Here is a 21975-nt window from a genome sequence, read left to right as displayed (position 1 = left end):
TAGCGAGATGCATAAGCGGCGCAGCGTTTCAGGGACGACCCAGCACGTCCTTGATGTTGCGCAACAGAGCGGATACGAAAGGTGTGCTAACAAAAGATGAAAGGATTGGGCGCAGGCGCAACGTGTTCGCAACAATTTCGGCGGAATGAGAGGCACGAGTAATGAAACTGACCTGTTGCGATCAATAAACGCACGTGCGCTCGATTGCCTGTTTTGCTATTGTTTTAAGGGCATGAGCACTTCACAGGCTCGCCTTGTCGTCGTAGCTCGCTCGCTGGACCCAAGTAGAGCCCCGCGGCGTTCCGTCGTCATGGCGCAACCCAGAGGCCTCGAAAGCCAAGCGGTTTGAATAGTCGTACGCGTTTGAAAATGGTGAAGCGCTGGCGCTTGTCATACCTCTCCCCGTTGTTTAGCGCAAAGAAAACTGTCGGCACATTTGAGGCAAAATATACGCAATTAATCGGCAGGGCCCGCGTTAATTTAGTTAGGAACGCTCGTTGGGTTTTTTTTTTTTACAACAGTAAGCGAAAAAAAGTGGCAGTGCAATGCCGGCACGTGCGGGAGGAAAAGCAAGCGCAAAAAGAACAGAACTCCCGCTGGTGCAGTTTCAGGCAGGGGGCGAGCGAGCACTGTGAAGGTGGGAAATTCGAATTGCATTGGGTGGTAGCAGTGAGCGGATAACGGCGCTGCAGCCCATTATGGCAAATGACTGCTCTGCACTTCCGACAGCTGTCTTGTTGGGTGGAACGGCTTTAATTTTTTTTGCAATTATAACTGGGCCGAAAACAAAAGCGCACGAATTGCTCAAACGAATCGAAAGGTGTGCTTTAAGCACGTCAGCTCCAGATTTATTTTTTTTTTTCGTCATAGTCCCGCGAATATATGGGCGGACATTAAAGCCGGGAACAAGGTTGCTGCTCGCACGAGACGTTTCGCAAGCACCATGCACTGCTGCTATAACACTTGTATGTGAACAGACTACGACGTATCAAGGTGAATTTCAATTTTATCATTACACTATTCTCACCGATGGTTTTCAAATGATGTGCGTGGTATGAACGGCGTGTTTTAAACTATTATAGACGGGAGACTTCTAAGAGGACTACGACAACAACACGAACGCTGATTTTGCAGCTACCCTCAACGCCTCGTGAGTAATCAGAATGCCTCTGACCTCTCCCAATAACCCATTTCCCTTCCTCTTTCTTGGTGAGAGCCGCAGCCGGTCGACAAGCACCCCTTCTAAATAAAGACATTTTACAAATATTGCTCCGAAGAAATATCTCGTTCTTTACATTTTTAAGCATGCTCTCTCTCTCTCTCTCTCTCTCTCTCTCTCTCTCTCTCTCTCTCTCTCTCTCTCTCTCTCTCTCTCTCTCTCTCTCTCTCTCTCTCTCTCTCTCTCTCTCTCTCTCTCTCTCTCAAATAGGCCGTCGTTTTTTTTTTTTTCCAGAAGGCCTATATGCCCATAGAGTTCGCCTCTCCTGTGGGTAGAAAGGTTATCATGGGCTGCACGCGTGCCTTCGCACACATCCGACCGGTGTTGGCACACCCCAGCGGCTCGACATTCAAGACAGCATCGTGACGAAACACAGCGGGACCTTGATAAAGCTCGTTGTCTTTAAGCGGGCAGGTCAACCGGCAGCCCCCCTCCCCCGCAGAGGACGAGCAATTAGTTGGAGCCTCCACTCACCGAAACAATACGCCCCTCGCGCCACCAGTTGTCGACGGCTACCGACCACCCCCGTACTTTACGTATACACTGTCGTCATGCGCTTAAACCTACACCGGCTTGGAATAGTGTCGTCGGCTCTGGCTGCCTTTGTTTGTGACAACTGAACCAAATCCAGATGACACACAAACGCGCGCTGCACGGACGGGGGATTTCTTGGATTGCGCAAACGTGGCAAACGGGCGCTTTGGACGATCGCTGCGCACAGAACACAACGTACAGCCACGAACAACACGTAACAAAGTTCGGATTTCAAAAGACGTTCTTGCGCCTTCTAGACGCCGAGGAGGACTTTAGTTCTGTCCACAATATTTGCGCCGGCCCGAAGGCCCAAGAGTGACTATTCTTCAGGTTTCTTTCTGTTTTAGGACGCATACTCGCACACTTCGTGGCTGAAGGCGACCAGCTTTCCCTTTTCGCGCACGGTCCTGCCCTACTACGAAGCTCTGGCGAACAGGAAGACACCGTCGATGTCAAGAGCAATGCGTGTCGCACGCGTCGTCATGATTCCGCGAATTAAATTATGCCGACGAGTAACCCTCTCGACAAGTTGTACGCTTCCAAAAGTCGGAGAATACGGGGAACGAAATAGGAAACAAACGAGAAAAAAAAACGAGCAGCCCCTGATGCCCGCAACACGCTAACAGACCCCCATCTCGTCGCGCATAATGACATTTTGGAGACAAATGCCGGCCGAAGAGGAACACGATCGTCCCGCCAAGTAAACGTACACGCACGAATGCCTCTCGCATGCGGGACCCGCAGCTTGCTTAGGCGAAGACGGGCGCTTACACACACACCGTCAGTGTGCGCGCAGGTACTGTGCGTGTCCAGGAGAGCTTCTCTTCGGAGCACGCCCGACGATGGAGAGTTGAGCTCCCGCGACTCAGCAGTGGTAGAAGAGCGGCAGTGGAGCAATAAAAGCTTGTTTCACATTGAAGGACGTGCACGTCGAGGGACGTCTTGGATGCGCGCGCTGCAAGTAATGGCAGATTCGGGTTAGCGACAATTGTTCTCGCGGGTACTCGTATCCTCCATTGGCCGAACGGGAGCGGGATCGCCCACAGCAGAGAAAAGATCAGTCTGGTACTACAAAAAGAAAGGCAACGTTTTATGAGAAGTTTAAAATCTGTCTGCGAGCGAAACCTTCCGAGGCTCCACGTGTCTTTGAGGCGCTGGAAAATGAACGTCCCGGTGTGTGTGCCACTCGGTCACACCAAAGTTTAAAACGCCGTTCAAAACATCATTTGGACCTCAAGCTTATACGTGTTACCATTTAGATAGGCATTTGGAGTGGATTATAGTTATCATTTATCGGCACCATTTTCATGATCAAATCATGACTTGGACAACATCAAGCTTATACGTCTGGCCACTTTGGGTATGCACTCTGAGTCGTTTAGTTATCCATAAGTACCGATTTCAACATCAGTAGAGTCAAAACAAAAGTGTATGCGTCTTCCTTAGGAATGACTTCCGTGAACACTCAAGATAAATAAAAGTTGCTCATACTTCTCATGCATGTCGTGTACTCTTAAAAAAACTTCCCTGGTCATCCATTTTCATTAGTGGAATAGATCACTTTTTTTTTCTTGGTGGCGATGACACGCATACACGAATTCAGCAGATGTCAAGGCATCAGATAACTCAACAGTAATTTCGGCTTACCGCCATTTCCCACTCCTCGGAGACACAACTGTACCTTTTTGGCTGGCCCCATAAGCTTCGCGTTTATTGCAAATTCTAGGGGTTTCACGCACCGAAGTACCACCTGGACCATGAGGCGCGCCGTAGTAGAGGGCTCCGGATTAATTTAGGTGGTGGCCTACGCAGGACTTCACTCAAGGAAGGGGGCCGGGGCACCCCAAAGAAAGGAACGGGAAACCACGAAATAAGGAAAAAGTACAACAAAAAACAAAAACGACCAAAAAAATAAAAACCAAAGCAAGGAATCCCCACTAATAAAAATAGAAAGACTTTTTGGTGGCTTCGTACTCCAAATAAATTTCCGATTGTTTTGTCCATTTTTTTTTTTTTTTTTACTCACTGAAACTGCAATATGCTTGTCTTCGTGGTGTGAACATACATGAACATACATGGGCCGACTTCTTCTGCAAGGAGCGATGAAAAATGGGGGATCCCAATTCGAATTAACCGTTCTGTATAACGACGCATACGAATTATCGGGACTTTTGATTCATTGATTGATTGTAGGGCTTAACGCGCCGACGCAACGCAGGCGATGAGGCGCGCCGTATACAGTGGAGGGCTCCGGATTAAATTTGACCACCTGGGGATCTTTAACGTGCGCCGAAATCTCGTACATATGGGTGTTTTTGCTTTTCGCCTCCATCAGAAAAGCGGTCGCCGCGGCCGGGAATGAACCCAAGTCCTCGTGCATGCTCTTATCGGGAGTTTGGTGGTTGGTGCGTTCCACACAAAAACAACTATCTGTAGTCGTTTTCGACGTTTGTCCTCATCCCAGCCCCCCTCCCTCCTCTTCCTCCTCCTCCGGGATCGGAAATTACAGGGGACGGGGGCGTCCGTTCTGACCTTAGGCTGCGCGTGCTGGATGGCGTATTTTTAGGACCACGTGTTTTCGCAATGGGCGCACAAGGCTTTCGCCTTAAGAGCCCAGGCATTACTTCCCAATGTCGGGGCCTCCACTGCATTAAGAGCGATGCAACCCATGCGAGCGGCTGCACTCGACGTAAGTGGGTATATATGCTGAACGGCGGGCAAACAACCACTCAACCCGTGTCCCTCCTATACTTTATTCTCTCTCAAACGAGTGAACATGTCTCGCTTGTCGCGCGGCGGCTAACGTCCATGGAATGGATGGCCTGACGTTTGCATGCGACAAGTCCACCCTAGACCCCCCCTAACATCCACCTTTCCACAGAGCTTTGGGAGAGAGCCTTGGCCAGCTCCGGCCTCGAAGATCAGCTGCGCCTGATCGAAAGGGCTGTCGACGCGGCCCGAGCTCAAGGCATCCTGGAATGAGGACGCCTCTCTCGAGCATTTTTCTGGATTAATTAAAGTTTATTCTCTCTCTCTCTCTCCCTCATAACTTCTCTCATTTGGCGGCACATGACTCGAAAAGCGACAGAAGCCGAGAAAGAAAAAACCCGAAGTGGAAATGTCTGTTAATCCCACAACAGCCGCATTTTCTGATCCGCGCAAGCGTGGCCTCGCTCGTGGAATTTCGCAGTGATTCCGGGCGTCGGTGAAATTCACTCCGGCTTCCGTGGAACGAAACACCTCAAATGCTGCCAAGGCTATCGGTGGCATCGGGAGAACGCGGTCGTGCGCATGACTGGTGAAGGGCATGAAGAGATCCCAAATTATAAGGCGAAATGCTAGCGCTTCGCAGAGCAACCCAGCGCCATACAGCCTGATGTGTAACCAATACGTAATGTAGGAGGAGGAGTTGTTGTTGTTGTTGTTGTTGTTGTTGTTGTTGATTGATTGATTGATTGATTGATTGATTGATTGATTGATTGATTGATTGATTGATTGATTGATTGATTGATTGATTGATTGATTGATTGTGGGGTTTAACGCGCCGACGCAACGCAGGCGATGAGGCGCGCCGCAGTGGAGGGCTCCGGATTAAGTTTGAGTTGTGTATGCTTGCTCTTAGATTCGTCTGTCAACGAGATTCAACTAATTACGCTTGTTTCTCAGATATTTCTCCAAATTGGTTGCTTCCAGGTTCCTACAAGGCCCGCAATTCCAAGAACATACGCGAGTTGAGATGTGTGTAAAAATAGGTTTACACTGCGCGATTTACATATACAGTAAAAGCTCGTTAATTTGAACTCGAAGGGGGCCATAAGATGGTTCGAATTAAGCGGAGTTCTAATTATAGCGGGCGGGCTCAAGAATGAATGGAAATCGCGCCCCCACTGTGCTGGCAGAACACAAAGATGCCACCTATGGACTCGTTATCGGGAATTAGGCGCTACTGCACGTTTATGGCAGGTGATTTCGTAAATGATTTTTTGCAAATAATAATGGCATGCGCCGGAGCGCTGGCGCCCTCTGTAGAAGCGAAATAAGCTGTTGCAGGAGCGTAGCGCGCACGCCACGCTGTTGTTTTTCTATTTCGTTGTTTTGCATCTCTAGAAAAATTTGTTTGGTTTGGATTTGCAAAACATTTTAATCACTCTGGGCCGACTTCTTCTGCAAGGAGCGATGAAAAATGGGGGATCCCAATTCGAATTAACCGTTCTGTATAACGACGCATACGAATTATCGGGACTTTTGATTCATTGATTGATTGTAGGGCTTAACGCGCCGACGCAACGCAGGCGATGAGGCGCGCCGTATACAGTGGAGGGCTCCGGATTAAATTTGACCACCTGGGGATCTTTAACGTGCGCCGAAATCTCGTACACATGGGCGTTTTTGCTTTTCGCCTCCATCAGAAAAGCGGTCGCCGCGGCCGGGAATGAACCCAAGTCCTCGTGCATGCTCTTATCGGGAGTTTTCATCCATTCAAATATACAGGGCTGTGCGGGGACCAGGGCGTGAGTTCGAATTAACCGAGTTTGAATTAACGAGCTTTTACTGTATAATTTTACGTACTTGAGGTCCCGCCGGCGGTTTATTACCTTGGGACCTCCTCTCGTATACCTACATTACGTAATCGCACATAATTGTATTTTTGAAATAAACTTTGAAACTTTGAACATACATTGACTCACACATATGAAGGCACATTAGTGGGCGGCGCCGTCTGAGTTTCAATCAGTGCGCCATAATGTCAAGCGATCCTTTTTTGTGAGTCACGCTCTTCAGTCAAGAGTTTCGCGATAACTCTTATGACGCGCTAGACACACGCTAATTAGTTTACCTACCTTTTCGCGGACATCACCATGAAAGTAACCCCACCCCCCCATTCTTTGTGTTCGAAAATAGTATAACTGCACATCCGAAAACTGGCGGCTAGCTTCACGCAATAATCATATTATACTATTTTTCCTGTTAAAACAGAAATAAGCGCAGGCGAAGACCTGTCATTCGCTAAAGAAGCCTACCTGATAACAGCAATAACAAGCGCAACTTTAACAAAGGCGTTGTAGTAAAGGTAATTCGCACACAGTTCCACTCCTTCTGCGTCAATCAAAGCTCCGTGGAACATAACTTAAAAGAAAAACGCGCCGCTCGACCAAAGACGAAAGCTAGCTTAAAACGGGATCAAAGACCGGGAGAAGAGTTCGAAGTGTCATCAGTTTTATGCGGAACACGATCCACCTCAACCACCGGCGCCATAGAGTTTCTGAGAAGACACGCTTCACAGCAGTTCCTGCTCTGCGAACTGAGCACGCTGGTCTACCTTGACTTCCCCCCCCCCCCCCCCCCCCCCCCTCTCTCTCTCTCTCTCTCTCTCTCTCTCTCTCTCTCTCTCTCTCTCTCTCTCTCTCTCTCTCTCTCTCTCTCTCTCTCTCTCTCTCTCTCTCTCTCTCTCTCTCTCTCTCTCTCTCTCTCTCTCTCTCTCTCTCTCTCTCTCTCACACACACACACACACACACACACACACACACACACACACACACACACACACACCTTTTTTTTTTCGCACGTATTTCGTGCCACGCTTAGCAGAAAACTCTGCCACCATTTCGCGATCCGTAACGAGCTTGTTTATCAGCGAATGGGGAGATGGAACAGCAGGGCAGCGGCAGCTGGGCCATCGAAGGGTCCCATCAAGCCCGCGGGTATGGTAGACAGGGAAACCAGCCACGACGAGCAATACTCCACCCAACAGCGCGCGGGAGGGAAAATTCTAACAGGTAAACGGTGAGAAAAACCGCAGCCAGCTCAGTACGGAAGCGGAGTGGAAATGACTGAAGCACCACCAAAGAGCAACTCGGATATAATACAACCGAGTGTTCCATCGGTCGGACGCGCAGCTAAAGGGGAAGAAATACGCGCGCAACTTATGCGTGACAGCCTGTTCTAAAAGCATCGGCGCAAGTTACGCAACGCTTCGTGCAAAAAAAAAAGCCTCTTTCCGCGAGTACACACGGCAACTGCAGGGCGAGGATTTTCGCCTCGCAAATGTACCGTGCCTCAAGCCCATAAGTGCTTTTTCGCTCCCATTCCTTTGGCGCCGTTGCTCACAGATGTTCGAAAGCACGGGTCCTACTGAACGCGGCGCACAAGCTCGCACACACTGACTATCCCGCTTTAACCCGTTGCCGGTCGCCTTTATATGGGTTAGTCCGCCCCTCCATGTACGACCCCTATATTTATGTTTGGTTAGGCCTCGAAACCAACGTTACTAGAATAAACTCGAAACAAAAGATAGCACTGGCTCGCTACAGCGGGTTCCGGCATTTGCAGCCTCTAATGAGTCGGCCTTCTCTGCGTTTCAGGTAAGGCCCGGTGTAACGTTTTAGTAGCGTAAGAAAACGCTGTACCCAACACGGTGGCTGAGTGGCTGCTTCGGCAGAATCGGTCTTCGTCAGAACACCTGTCACTTACCAGGACATTAGAGCTCTTGAGAATAACCGAGCATGACGCGTACGCAATCGCCTTGCAAACGCCGTCGCCTCGGCACGAGTATTTTTTTCGCTATGCCAGGGTCCTCAGATTTTTTTTTTTTTTTCCTTATATCAGACCATTCACGGGTGGCCCACGTGCCGAGGCGACGGCGCATGCAAGGCGATTGCGTACGCGTCAAGCTCGGTTATTCTCAGGCACTAGATGTTCTGGTAAGCGACAAGCGTTCTGACGAAGACCGATTCTGGGAGACGCATTGACGACGCTGCATGCGCAAGACGATTTGAGAACAATGCCGCACAGCGCTGGCTCTTCTTTGATCCCTTCTGTCAGCGCTGGACCCACTAACCCGCGTCCCCAATAGCCCACCTGCTATTACTCAGCCACTTGGCCTGCTCTCACACCTAAGTGCAGTTTTGGCGTCCGACAGGTTCCCTTTGTTTCCTGCCCTTCCCTCTTTTATTTGTTCATGCGATATCATATAATCCGCTCTTGTAGCTTGCGAAGTGTTTTGCCTGGGCAGCTTAAGCGAACGGAATTATTTTCTCGCACAGCCGTAACGGGTCTTGCGCACACGAATGGTTACGAAAGTATAACAATGGTTACGAAACTGTTACGACACGATGCGGGGCAAGAAAGGAGAAAAGGAGGATTGTCGGAGCGGATTTTTTATTAACTGGCGCGAGACGGGCGGTATACAGTGGACTAAGAAGCTCGAAGAGCACATCGATCCCCCGCACTTTTAATTGGCGCCGTTATGAGACACGCGGGACCTGGGCTCGTATACGAAAGCGCGCCCACGAGGCAGCGGAAAGCAGCGGCGTACTTAAAACGAACTTTTTTTTCCCTTTTTATAACCTGGTCAACCCACGGTCCGGCCAGCCGTTCTCGCGTGCTAACGTACCGGACAAAAACAAATGCCTACTGTCCATTTGTCCTGGAAAAAAAATTGAGGCTTCTATTTGTTTACTGTGCACGGAGAGCTGTTGTTGCATGCTTTCGGCAAAGGCATGTCAGTAGACACCACTTAAACCATCGGTGGTGTTCCGATCCAACCGAAACACCCGATACCCACATCGGCTGCACGCTGATAATGAGTTAAATAATCCCTCGACCGCTATTTCCCCGTGAATTAGGCAAGCAATAGTGAAACGTTGTGACAAGACAAGAGTGATCACCGAGGCAGTGTAGTAAAATCACCATATACGGACGAACCAAGAAAGCAACAGCTTCTTATCAACTACCGAGCGCTGATCACGCGCATCTCTGAAACCCGGGCCGATACTGGAAGAAACACGTTTCACTGCCTATCTGGCGCCGCAGTCCACTGCGTAGGGAGCTAGAATGAGGGTAGGGAAGCCAGGGTACCAAGAAGAGTGGCGTGGGTATTCGAGAGGTCACCACGGGTCCAGGTGGCCTGAAGAGCCGGCCGCTGAAACACGAAGGTCCACGCCGCGACAAACCTTTCCCTCCGCCTTCCGTAGCGGCGCCACGTTCATCTCGGCACTCACAGACTATTACAACAGGTGCTGGCGCTCCGGGTACATACCAAAGCAATGGAGAACGGCACGTACAGTTCTAATTCCCAAACCGGGTAAGCCGCCTAGCATTGACAACCTCAGACCCATATCCCTCACGTCGTGTGTAGGGAAGGTTATGGAGCATATACTTAATAATAGGTGGCAGGCGCACATGGAGGAACACGACAAGTACCCACCTACCATGATTGGATTCAGAAGTAAACTAAGCACTCAAGACGCCATGCTCCTTATCCAGCGCGACCTACTGGACCGCCCGAGCAGCACGGATTGCCGGGCGATCTTAGGACTGGACGTCAAGAGCGCTTTTGACAATGTACTCCACTCCGCTATTTTGGCACAAGTCACAAGACTAGGGCTGGGAAAGCGCTCTTATGAATACATCCGAGCCTTTCTCACCGATAGAACAGCACAGCTCCATGTCGGACACCTCCAGCTAGAAGAGAGAAGATTGGGAAGTAGGGGAACACCGCAGGGAGCGGTGATCTCCCCCTTTCTCTTTAATTTAGTTATGATTCCGGTAGCCGACAGCCTGGCCGACCTGCCCCACGTCCGGCATACCATCTACGCGGACGACGTGACGCTGTGGGTCGCGGGCGGTGCGACCGGACATATCCAAGACCGGTTACAGGAAGCCGTGCACCGGATAGAGGGATGCTTACAAGGAACAGGACTACAGTGTTCCCCCCAGAAATCAGAGTTGTTGATCCTGCCTCCACCAGGGCACTGGAGGAAAAGCGCTGAGGAAGAAGCAACCAATATCGTCCTCCGAACAGGGGACAATGGCATCATCCCTCACGTGTCTAGCATTCGAGTATTGGGCATGCACATCAACGCAGGCAAAGGAAACACGTTAGCGATTGACCGCCTCATCACGAAAATAGGCATCGCCACTCGTCTCATTAAGCAAGTGGCTACGAAAAAGCAGGGCATGCGAGAGACCAGCTTGCTGCGATTGGTGCAGTCCTTCGTCATAAGTCACGTCGCCTATGTCGGAGCTTTCCACAAATGGTTACAGCATGAAAAGGATAAAATCAATGCGGCCGTCCGTAAGGCGCACAGGGCGGTCCTGGGTCTCCTCCCTAGCACCAGCAACGAAGCCCTAGCACGGCTAGGCGTGCACAATACTTTAGAGGAAATCGGAGAGGCACAGCGCATAGCACAGCTCGTCCGCCTAAACGCCACGAAGGCGGGCAGAATAATACTCCAGAAAGCAGGGATGACCGCACCAAACGAGTTTCCCACTGAAGAAGATCAACCGAACGTGGAGAAAAGGCACATTGGCCGCTTGACCCGGCACTTGACCATACCGCCGCTCCCTCGCAACATGCACCCGGAGCATGACAGGGGGCGACGGGAAGCAAGGGCCAAAGCACTGGCCCGAACGTATGAGGATGACGCCCAGGCATACTACGTTGACGCGGCCATGTACAAGAACAAGCCCCACACCTTCGCACTCTCTGTGATACGGGCCTGCGATGGCAAATGCGTCACAGCCGGTAGCGTATCCGCTCATACGGCAACGCAGGCAGAAGAGGCGGCTATCGCGCTGGCGCTAACTTGTGAGTTGGACAAGGCCATCACAGTATTGAGTGACTCACGCTCCGCCATTGTCGGCTACAGCAGAGGGATCATTGGGCGACCCGCCCATGGACTACTGCCCACAAATAGAATGGCGCGGGCCCACATTCGGTGGTTCCCGGCGCACATGGAAACCACTCTGGGAAGGACGCCAAACCGCAACGAGGAAGCGGACAGAACTGCGCGCGAGCTCGCACACCGCGCAGTCACCTCGCCCCCTCTCTTGCGATCGGAAGGCAACGACGAGGAAAACGAACCGCACCCGGCATTGAGCTTCGGTGAAGTCCTTGCCTGGTATCGCGAACAACGCCGACAAGCACCGAAGCCTCATTCGCTTCTGAGTAGAAGTGAGGGAGTGTTTCTTCGGCAGCTGCAGACTGGTACAGCGCTCACGCCAGCTCTGGCGCGACACATCTGTCCGGACCTCTACCAGAGTGACGTGTGCTGTGTGTGTAGTGTGGTGCGCGCGGACCTGCCTCACATAATGTGGGGGTGTGACGAACACAGAGTGAGGGGTTACCCACCGGAACTACCACAACATGTCGTGCAAAATATGAACTCCCCGACTAGGGAGCTCCAACTCATGGTGATCCAGCAGCTGGAGACAGCTCTGGCCAGGCAGAAGCGCGGGCGGCTTCCCGATCACGTCAATGGTCGGACCCCCCAGCGCCGACGCCTCCGGCCGGACGCGGCCCCGTCTCCGGATCGGCTTTAACACCAACAGCCGACGGTGAGGGCGGAACCCTGTGTGGTGATCCCCCTCACCGATAGTGCAGGATAACCAATAAAAGTCCTTTCTCTCTCTCTCTTCCGCCACCCACGCTGATGATGCACCCTTGTCGAGACGCTTTGTCACGCGAGCAAAGTGAGAACGGTGCGAGGACTCACCTGCGCGATGCCCTGGGTCACGTGCTCGCTCGTCGGTCGGCTCCGGTCGTCGCTGCTGCTGCTCACGCTGCGAAGAAAGAGCGAAACACGCGCGTCACTAACTCGAGATCGCCTCATTCTGGCCGGCAGATAATAAGATGAGTAAGCTCCTAAAGCGCGGCCCACATAGAACGAAGTTGCTGAAAAGCGGCGAACGCCGCGCGTCCGCGGCCGCCAGGAGACTGCGGCGACGACAAACAGGCAGTCAATTTATCGGTGATCTAGCTCTCCTAGCTATACATAGGGGAAATCAAGCTTTCCTCCTTGGTAAAACTCGAACAGAAAAGGTGAGATCTGGGAAGGCGAAGGCCCGCGGTGCAGCCGCAGGGTGAAGTTCGTCGGCAAAATCCGCTTCACGTGGGCCGCGCTTCATTGCTGAAACTTCAAATTTTTTACACGTTCGCGGCTTCCGAAATCCGCGCCAGCAGATACAACGCAACGGGAACGATTCAAGGGGTCATGCAGACAAAATACAAGTTTGTTGTATTCGAAAGATTTGGTGTTTTATAGTGCCCCTAAACGCTTGTCCAGCAGCAAGCGATGCTTTATACACTGAGAAACTAATCAATTTACGTAAAAATATTTATTCTGCTGCCAAATTGTGTGTTTTGTGACGTCTGCGATGACGCAAGCAAGACAGGTCTTCAAAAGAAGGATAGTGCGTTGTTTAGTCTGCAGGGAACTGCGGAACACTTTGATTACCGTTAGTGCTCCTATAGATGGCGCCACCCTACTGCGCAGAGCCGCTGTCTGCCTGTGTTTTGTTTCTGGCCGTATCTGCACCTGCCTTGTTTTTGTTACGGTAGGTAGTAATCGTTTCGTAAAACATGGGGCGTGTTCGACAAAGAGGATCACGTAAGACAATGTCGCTTAAGCCAATGGGCCATGTCGTGTGAGACAACCCCAAAGCGCCGGGCTGCTGTGCAGCTGTAACGAACACAGTGCCCGAAGTACCATTCTTACTGCTATAAAATGAATATGCATTACACTTAAGCGCGAATAGATCGTTCTGCAAGTTTACAAGCCCTGCGTAACTTGGATTTGCATTTGCCGGCCTCAGCCAATCGCTCAGCTGTGCACATTCCATCATAGGATCTAGTGCGGGAAATGAGCTAGTGAGTCGCATGGCCATTCCCTTTTTCCTAATTATATAGCTTATTTGAACGAAGTTTACGCTAAAGGTGGTATCAGTATGGTTCTCACGAGGCAGTCTTCCGAATGAACAAAACTCGTGTTTTGTCTGCACGCCTAAGTACGGACCACACTGTGCCACACATCCCTCAGAAACAAGACGCAGTCAGCGGCTCTCAGCCACAATAAACCGTGACGGAGGAGCGTAACAGAAGACAGAGTAAATTATGCATGCTCACAAAAGCAGATTGATCACATTACATGACCAGCACATTCGCTACGCATTTGAGGTTCAGAAAAACATTTATAATTTGCGCTTTTTGCTCAGACCGCACATATATGTGACGCATCTATACAGAAAAGAAAAAAAAAGAATTCAGTGGATATATTTATTCGAGGGTCGCTCAAGCGAAGCATGTGTTAGCTCATTCTCGTAAATAGTAAACACCGTAAGAGACGGTTCATCAAGCCCGCTTCAAATAAAGTCAATCTGTGCGCTCTGACTAGCATTCCTACGAGCTTAGCGAGCCTCGTGGTTACCTAGCCAACGACCAAGTTGTTTACAGCATTAGCCGCGATCTTTGATGACTTGGTTACGTGCGCTCATGTTTGCCTCGCAAGCAGAAGCGCCATTTTCTACATCCTGTTGGTTCTGGCGTCATTTCTGTTCTGAAAAGTGCCTTGCTCATCGCGGCCTCCGTTCGTAACATTCAATTTACGTAAGGGTCAACCACCTGCTGGAGATACCAACAACCATGATTACCACGAGTCAAGCCACGGGCGCCCACACCAAGAAGCCATTGCCATGATAACAAAAGCCGAGATATACGAGCAGTCTAATTGGCACAGACGACAAGATGTTACTCGCTGATATCGTAGACAGTGAGGTTGCAAGATAAAAAAAAAGGCAAGGAGGAACCTAAGCTATCACGGACGTTAATTGAACTATACCAGGCGACCAAGAGACATAGACAGCATTAAGATTTGTCGGGCTCGTGGGTTAAGAAAGAAGGGTCTACTGCGCGAAAAGTTAAGACGAAAGGAAAAAGTACATACGACCTTTATAGGTCCACTCTAAGTGTCGTATGCGTTTCTTAGCGCACTTTACTCTTGTTTCAATTGGCAACATTTTCCCTCGAAAATCAGGAAGCGCATTCGTAAAAAATGGCTTCCTCTATCTGCTTTCACTAATTCGGCAGCGCACGCTATGGTTCCCTGCGTGTGAGAACTGTCTAAGTAGACAGGTGGGCCTTTTTCAGAAGCTGTTCGCACATCTTTACAATAAATACGCGACCAATCGTCTGGCTATTTTGTGCTTTCATCCACCAACAGAAATTTAAGCTCTACTAAGGCAGCGTTTCCATACAAACAGCGATATTATACATGCCGACTGAGCCCAACAATTAATTTAAATGGTTTATTATTCAAATGTTTTCACCATGCGGGGAGCTAAATCTGTTAGAAGAGGTGGCGCCTGTGCAAAACGAGGTCGATACCGAACTTCCAGAATAATGCGTTTAGTAACGTTCGAATAAACAGTCATACACATTGTCATTTATGCACAGATCGTTCACTTAAAAGAAGGTTCACATTTACATTTTTGCAGCCAACATTCACTTTTGTAAGAACAGGAAACCACTTATTTTCGACACGCCTTTTCTGCTGTTACATTGCGGAATAAATACTTATTTTTACAAATATTTTTTACTTCAACACGGTGTAGAAAGTAGGTTATGCTTTTCGCAGAAATTCAACCTTGAAATGGAACATGCATACGTATTACCATGTTTTCTCTTTTTATCCATCTTTTAAGAAAGGAAGGAAGGTACGTACGTTTCTACAACCGTTTTCCTGCCATTTTATGGGGCAGTTTATTGGTGCGCTCTTCAACATTGACCCTCAAACAAGTCTCAGCCCGGCTGCTCTCTGTATCCACCAGCTGGGTCAGTTCCGTCGCTCTACATGATGCATGGCTTTGGGCGAGTGCAAAGTTTTTACCTCATACCGAAGAACAGTGAGCTGATTTCAGGATTATGCACAGTATGCAACCGGCAGCCTTTTCGAAGATAAGATCAAAGTGCAGTGAGCATTAGTTATTGAAATAGGTAAAATCTGTTTCAATCAGGGGAAATCAGCAGGAGGCTCAAACTTTTTCGAACAATACCGCTAAGTCTGCAATTCTTTTCCAGCCTGGGGGCCTGGTTCATTTGAACATTTTGAACCATGGATAAGCCGCCACTGCGTACACCGCTGGCACGGCATGCTGCAAGAAGTGGGTGATAACTGGTTGAAAAAATTACTCCCACCTCCCCTCGCGGGAACCCCTGTGTAGATGCGACGCATAGGGGGTTCCGTTGTTGTTTCCGTTAGGTTGATTCTCCCATCGCGTGAAACGTGCCGTGAACCCCCTGCCGCGGCTATGACGCAACGTGGCGCGGCTATGACGCAACACAATCCAACACAATCCACTTTAATTCCAATCCAATCCAATCCAATCCAATTCCCCTCGCGAGAGAGTGTTCGCTATCGGGTGAGCGGCGGAGAGCGCAGCTCGCGCGGCGAGGAGAATGGGGGAGGGGTGTGGACGGACAACGACAACGCCGTATGGAAGGACAAGGCGAGTGAATGAGATGCCGTCGCATCTAAAATCGCCACTGCTGTATAGATGCTTTAGCGCGTACTAAAGGCAGCTTTATTAAGAAAAGTGCTGCGCTCACAGAGGCCTCTTACCGGTACCTATAGATAGCCCCAAACAGCGACGGCAACACCAAACGAAAGAGTGCGACGATGACCACGACAGCAAGGATGGCCCTATCCCATACGGTTATCATCGGTGGGCAACGGTTCAAACTCCGAAGTATTAGGGCGGACACTGCCATAAAGCCATCATGGTCCGCTTTCAACTACACCCTGGCGACGGTATCTGGTGTGTGGGCAGACAACAAGTCTCTGGCCTTGACCGTTTGCTATGGAACTGCCCTGACTGACGACCAGCGAATTCAGACCCATGCTCTAATGCCACGTCGTCAAGCGAAAAAGGCTTAATGGAGTGGACACGTCCAGAAGGTTCTACAGAGCAATCTCTCTTCTCTGCTACATTCCACGAGCCCGAATACAGGACCGCCTTTATTCCAACCACACTCCCCCTCCCTTCTCCTACCCCCCATCTGCCCCTCCGGACGTGATTAAGCTCAAGGCACGGATTGTAATTAAGTTTGATAAATACGTATCACAACAGCAGCAACAGTTCGCTCGCAAGCAAACGCGATGTGCCGCAATGACGACGCCGCAAGCCTCGTAAATAAAAAAAGATATTGTAATATAAACGTGTCGGCGAGGAGCCGCTACATGCGCCGCCGTAAAACGAAAATCGTGGACAAGAAGGTCACGCCTCGAAGCACGCCACCAGTGCCCGTGTGCAGTGAAAACTGTAGAGAGCCCGTAATTTCACTGAGAACAGCACAGATGCAGCTTCACTTTTTCTGATGCCCTCCCCACTCCTTTTTTTGTGTAGTTTCGTTCTTTTTTTCTTTTTTTGCCTAGTTCTATTTGGGGTGCCTTGTCTGTAGGAACTTCTTGTTGTTTGATAGTTTGGCACTGTTGTTGTTGTTTCGAAATTATTCGTTTCTTGATCTGGTAGCTTGGTGTGGTGTGCTAACGCAGGGTTCCTTGATGCACGCGCTTCTCCGCCATACGGCGGCGCTAGCATCGAAGAACCCTATGGTGGCGGTTCAATGTGCGCCCTCTTCCGGATTATGTGTCTGGGCGAACTTTGTGCTTAGCCCGCCATTGCCCCCTCCCTCCTCATTTTTTTTTCTTTTACCTTTAATGTATCTTTAGTTTATTATACTAACATTGTGTTGAATCTCTTCCTTTTTAATCAAGCTTCGGGGTGTCAAGTGCGTGCAAACACCTAGTTGCCCCTCCTCCCCTTTCTTTTACCCGATTGTTTTACAAATTGTAATGGAATTCTGTCTGTCGTCTTCACTTCCCAAATCTCTACACTCAACCACTGTCTGCCCACTTGTTTTCGTCTAACTCCGACTTCCCGTTACCTACACCGGTACGTCGCTACGGCGCCCGCCCTACGGCGAGGCAAATACATACCGGCAGGCGAACTCTCTTTTCTCTTTCTGTATAGTGTACTATACTTTCTGGACGATAACTACTCGCGCACACGTATACTTTCTCGTGGATTCTACGGTTCAGCAGAGAAACAATTCAAATACGCCGGAAAATAATGGTGTTAACCCGTGTTCCGTGAAACAAAACCACGCATCGAAACAACGAAACGAAACAAAACCACGCTTTTTTTTTTTTTTGTGACCAGCTCGCAGCCTGTATATCAACAACACCTGACCACCCGAGACCGAGCTGCGGCGACAGCCGGCGGCTTTCTGGACTAAGAGGTCACCCACCTTTCTTTTTATTTTTTTACTCCCCTCCAATAAACGTTTCACTCACTCACTCACTCACTCACTCACTCACTCACTCACTCACTCACTCACTCACTCACTCACTCACTCACTCACTCACTCACTCACTCACTCACTCACTCATTAAATCAACCAATCAAAGTAGAGCCTTAAAAGAGGATTGAGCAACTTAAAACATTACAAACGCAACACACGCACCACAAGTTCATTATATTTCACTTCAGGTAATCGCCAACAGCAGCGATTGGACGAAGGACACATGCTGATCATTGCCCAAAAAACACTGCCCACGGCACTGCTAAAATAACGTGCAATTAAAACGTTGTCGACAGAGTAAAAGCAAAGGCTTTTTTAAAGAGCAGAACATTCCGACACAGGGCTATACACAGAACTCTAAACAAGGGTCCACGAAGAAAAAAATTGCTGCACGTTAGACTCCCCCATCGGTCAACTAAGCACTTCTTATGATCCAGTTGTAAATGCGAAAGCTTTGTGTCCAGTTGAAAACCCTGTGGATGGCATGGCGCCGAATAAGGGGATACGCCGACCACGGCCGCTCGATGGAAACGAAACTACGCCGACACTGTGGGCGACACCACGGAGAAGCGCCATAGCGGCGGCAGTAAGAGCGGCTGTGCGTCGCCATTGGATCAACTGCTGGGCCGGTGGGTGAGACCGGCGTTACGCATGTCCCCCCCTCGAGCTGCACCTACAGTAGTTGGGTCGACCTCTGAGCAACGAAGGCGCCGTTGCTATGGCGTCCTATGACGTGTCGTACCAAGGGGGAATTTTAGGTGCGGATTCGCCGTTGCAGAAAGCGGACGTTGACGCCAGCTTTTTCGCTCAATGGACCATTTAATGGTTTGGCATTAAAGAAAGCTCGCAGTGACCAACGTTAGTGCAAAATGGGAACGCGTTTGTAATGAACGATGTGGCCATCAAAAGCAGCCGAGGCACGAGAAACGCGTGCGCATGCACGGCGTCGAACGCTGACGAGCGCCAGGGCGCCGTTATTGCTGCAGCTGCCGATTAAGCGCTCTCCAAAGAATAGCGACGGCAGAAGGGTTAAATGGTGCGGGAAACAGGTTTGGAAAATGGCGCCTCAGGCTGCGCAATCTTAAGATTACGTGGTCACGCACATGTAGGCTGAATAACGAGCGCATTAAGACAGAGAACTTACAAGTTCGCTCCAACAGTGAACACCCATTTCCCTCGCTTTTTTTTTTTTTATATATATAACCGGGCACGCTACGGGCACATCAACTGATCTCACGTCGTGCAAATCCGTTATTAGCTGAAGTCCGATCAATGCTAAACGAAAGACATCGCGGTGCGCGGAGCAGACGCGCAGGAATAAGACGAGAAGAAAGAGAAGACTGCAAAGACCCTTTCATCCACTCATAATTGAGATGGTTCTGAAGACTTTAAAAAATGAAATTGTACCAAGACAGGATCTTTAGCGGCAGTGCTGTTCCACGCTCAATCCATTTCGCGCTCTCGGTTATACAGACGCCGCCTCACTTCTCTTCCCATATACAACTTGGGTGACTCATAACTTAAATACAGAGAGCTATTGGCAAACCCTGTCCCCCCAATATGACACGCAAACGGCATTTCGAAGTCCCCGCGTTTTTCCGGATTCAGGTCATCCGGCTGACTTCAGCCGACTTCCAAAGGTTGAGTTGCTCCGCCTTGACCCTGGCATGCATTCATCAATCAAGCGTCTTGCGCCATCGGGCCACGTGGCCGGCACCGTGTTGTCTGCCTGCATTCGTAGTTTTGACGTTTCATAGTGGCGTAACTGAGAGACTGTCAAGGACCACGAGCCAATGGACAATGCTCGCGGTCGCCGAAAGTCGTTGTATGGCTATACCTTTCGGGCCTCGTATCGCAGAGTGCGCTGAAATACGTCATAAAAGCTGACATTATTGTGCGTGTCCCGCGTGCATATATATAGTGAACTCCCGTTAAGAAGACGAACTCGAAGGGACCATGATGATTTGTTTGTCTTATCAGAAGTTCGTCTTATCAGAAGCCCTCCCAAGAAAATAATCGACAACGCGCCCAGGTGCACGCAAATATCTTGTTTCAAGACGATGAATGAAATAGATTTACATTAAAGAAAAAAAGAAAAATAACTTATTTGAGTGCGCAACTTGATAGAAGACTGTCTTCAGGGGCTCTTACTTGGTGTTATCCAGTCCATGGAAGCGGCGACGGAGAGCGTACACCCGCTACCTCAAGCGACAACGCCGCAGAGACAGACAGGGAACTCTCGCTTTCTCGGCGGTGACGCGGTGGGAATCGCGACGCGAACCGACGCGAGCTCGCATGCTCCCACTGAGAAACGGAATTGGCCGGGAGAACTGCTACGTTCACAAACAGATGTCTCCGTCGTCGCTTTTTTTTTTTTTTTACTTTTATCCTCCTAGTTTTACGCCTCTCTCCTACAGAGCAGAGCGGCCACGAAACTCGCCCTGCCTTTTTTTTTTTTTTTGCTTTTCCGAAATGAGATGTTTATCATATGGACACCGGCTCATTCATCACTGGAATGTTGTGAGGCGGCTCATGCCGCAGCCCGAGCTCATACACACCGGGCGCCTCCTTCTGGGATGTCAGCCGGTCCTTCCACAAGCCCAACACAAGAAATAATCCCCAGAAGGTACACTGACATCCTGGCCCACTACCGCTTGGGACGAAGAACCTTTCCGCCTCCACATCCCAACATGTCTCGCGAAGACACGGTCATCTACAGACAGTTACAAACTAACACGTTTCCACGTGGTACATTACTACACTCAATGCATCCGACATTGTTCACATACACTTGTAAATTCTGCATAGAGCCATGCACTCTCTACAACATGGTATGGGAGTGCCGCCACACACCATCCCTTGCCCCAAATCCCAATCCCTCATTTGAGCAGTGGGAGGGTCGGTTGACCAGCTCCAACCCGGATCACCAACAACATCTGGTAGACCGGGCGAGACAGGCCGCCAAGACCCAGGGCTTCCTGGACTAAGGAGGTCCCCCACCTGGCGGTCAACCCAGCAACATTGACTGCTCAATTAAATGTTGATTCCTCCTCCTTTTCCGCTGTCTTCACGGGTTGAAGGGTAGAAGAAGTGGTAGCTTTATCCACGCATGTTTTTTTTTTCTCTGCCTCCCTTTCTCCGTGGCGGAAATTCGCTTCACACTATTTTTCCTTGTCTTCCAACTGAGCTACCCCGGCGACGAAGTCGATAGGGGAGTGGAAAGGGAATTCGTCGCCGGGATAATATCTCAATTGGAAGAGTACCGCACGCGTTATGCGGAGGTTGTGGGTTCGACTCCAGCTTCCGATCACGGTGGATTTTTTTTTCGACTTTAATTTCTTTACCTCCGAAATGACAGTTACCGCATTCAGCGCTATAAAGCACCTTCAAGTAGCCAAATAGCACAGACGATAAGGACTGCATCTTTGATGTGTCTGCTTACAGAATCCATATATATATATATATATATATATATATATATATATAGTATAAGTAAAGAGTCGGATACACAGCAAGAACAATAACAAACAATGTTTACTTACGTAGCGGCAACGGGACTTGCCTTCATCAGAGTAAAGTTACATGATTTTGCTGTCGCAAACATTTTGAACACATTTCTTATATAGGTTTGCATAAAACTGTGAGAAAAGAAAAAAGCCCCCAACGGGAACCAGAAAACTAACTTAGTTTTAACCCACTCATCCTCCGCTCCAAGAGTGTCAACCGTGCTAAAAAAACATCACAATATCCTAATGCAAAGTGACCGCTTAAAAAGCATATTCCCCGAACCACCACGCGTTGTCTACCGGCGTAATAAGAATTTAGGTGACTTTCTTACTAACTCTCGTATCAACCGACCGGCAACTACTGGCTGCATGCCCTGCAATAAACCCCGATGTAAAGTATGCCCGCACATGACCACTACACAGCGCGCCACCAGCACGGCTTCAGGCTACTACGTAAATATAAAAGGTAACTTTAACTGTGACTCCGCTAATGTCGTATATCTTCTAGAGTGCACTGTTTGTAGGCAACAATATATCGGCCAAACTGAAACGCCCTTCCGAATACGGTTCAATAATCA

At 49.6% G+C, this 21975-nt stretch overlaps 1 protein-coding gene across 1 annotated transcript in view; it reads right to left on the bottom strand.

Moving 5' to 3' along the window:
* LOC144179768 (uncharacterized) overlaps positions 1-21975 on the bottom strand; it is a 567716-nt gene that overhangs the window by 363103 nt on the left and 182638 nt on the right. Inside the window, 1 exon segment of the mRNA XM_077708207.1 lies at positions 12250-12316. Within this exon segment, the coding sequence (XP_077564333.1) occupies positions 12250-12316 (67 nt within the window).

Source organism: Haemaphysalis longicornis, unplaced genomic scaffold (genome assembly GCF_048455015.1).
Source record: "Haemaphysalis longicornis isolate Haplotype H1 unplaced genomic scaffold, Haemaphysalis longicornis Haplotype H1 scaffold_4, whole genome shotgun sequence".
In the NCBI taxonomy this organism is placed as follows: domain Eukaryota; kingdom Metazoa; phylum Arthropoda; class Arachnida; order Ixodida; family Ixodidae; genus Haemaphysalis; species Haemaphysalis longicornis.
The sequence above is the reverse complement of the archived record's forward strand: the minus strand, read 5'-3'. Positions and strand labels throughout refer to the sequence as shown.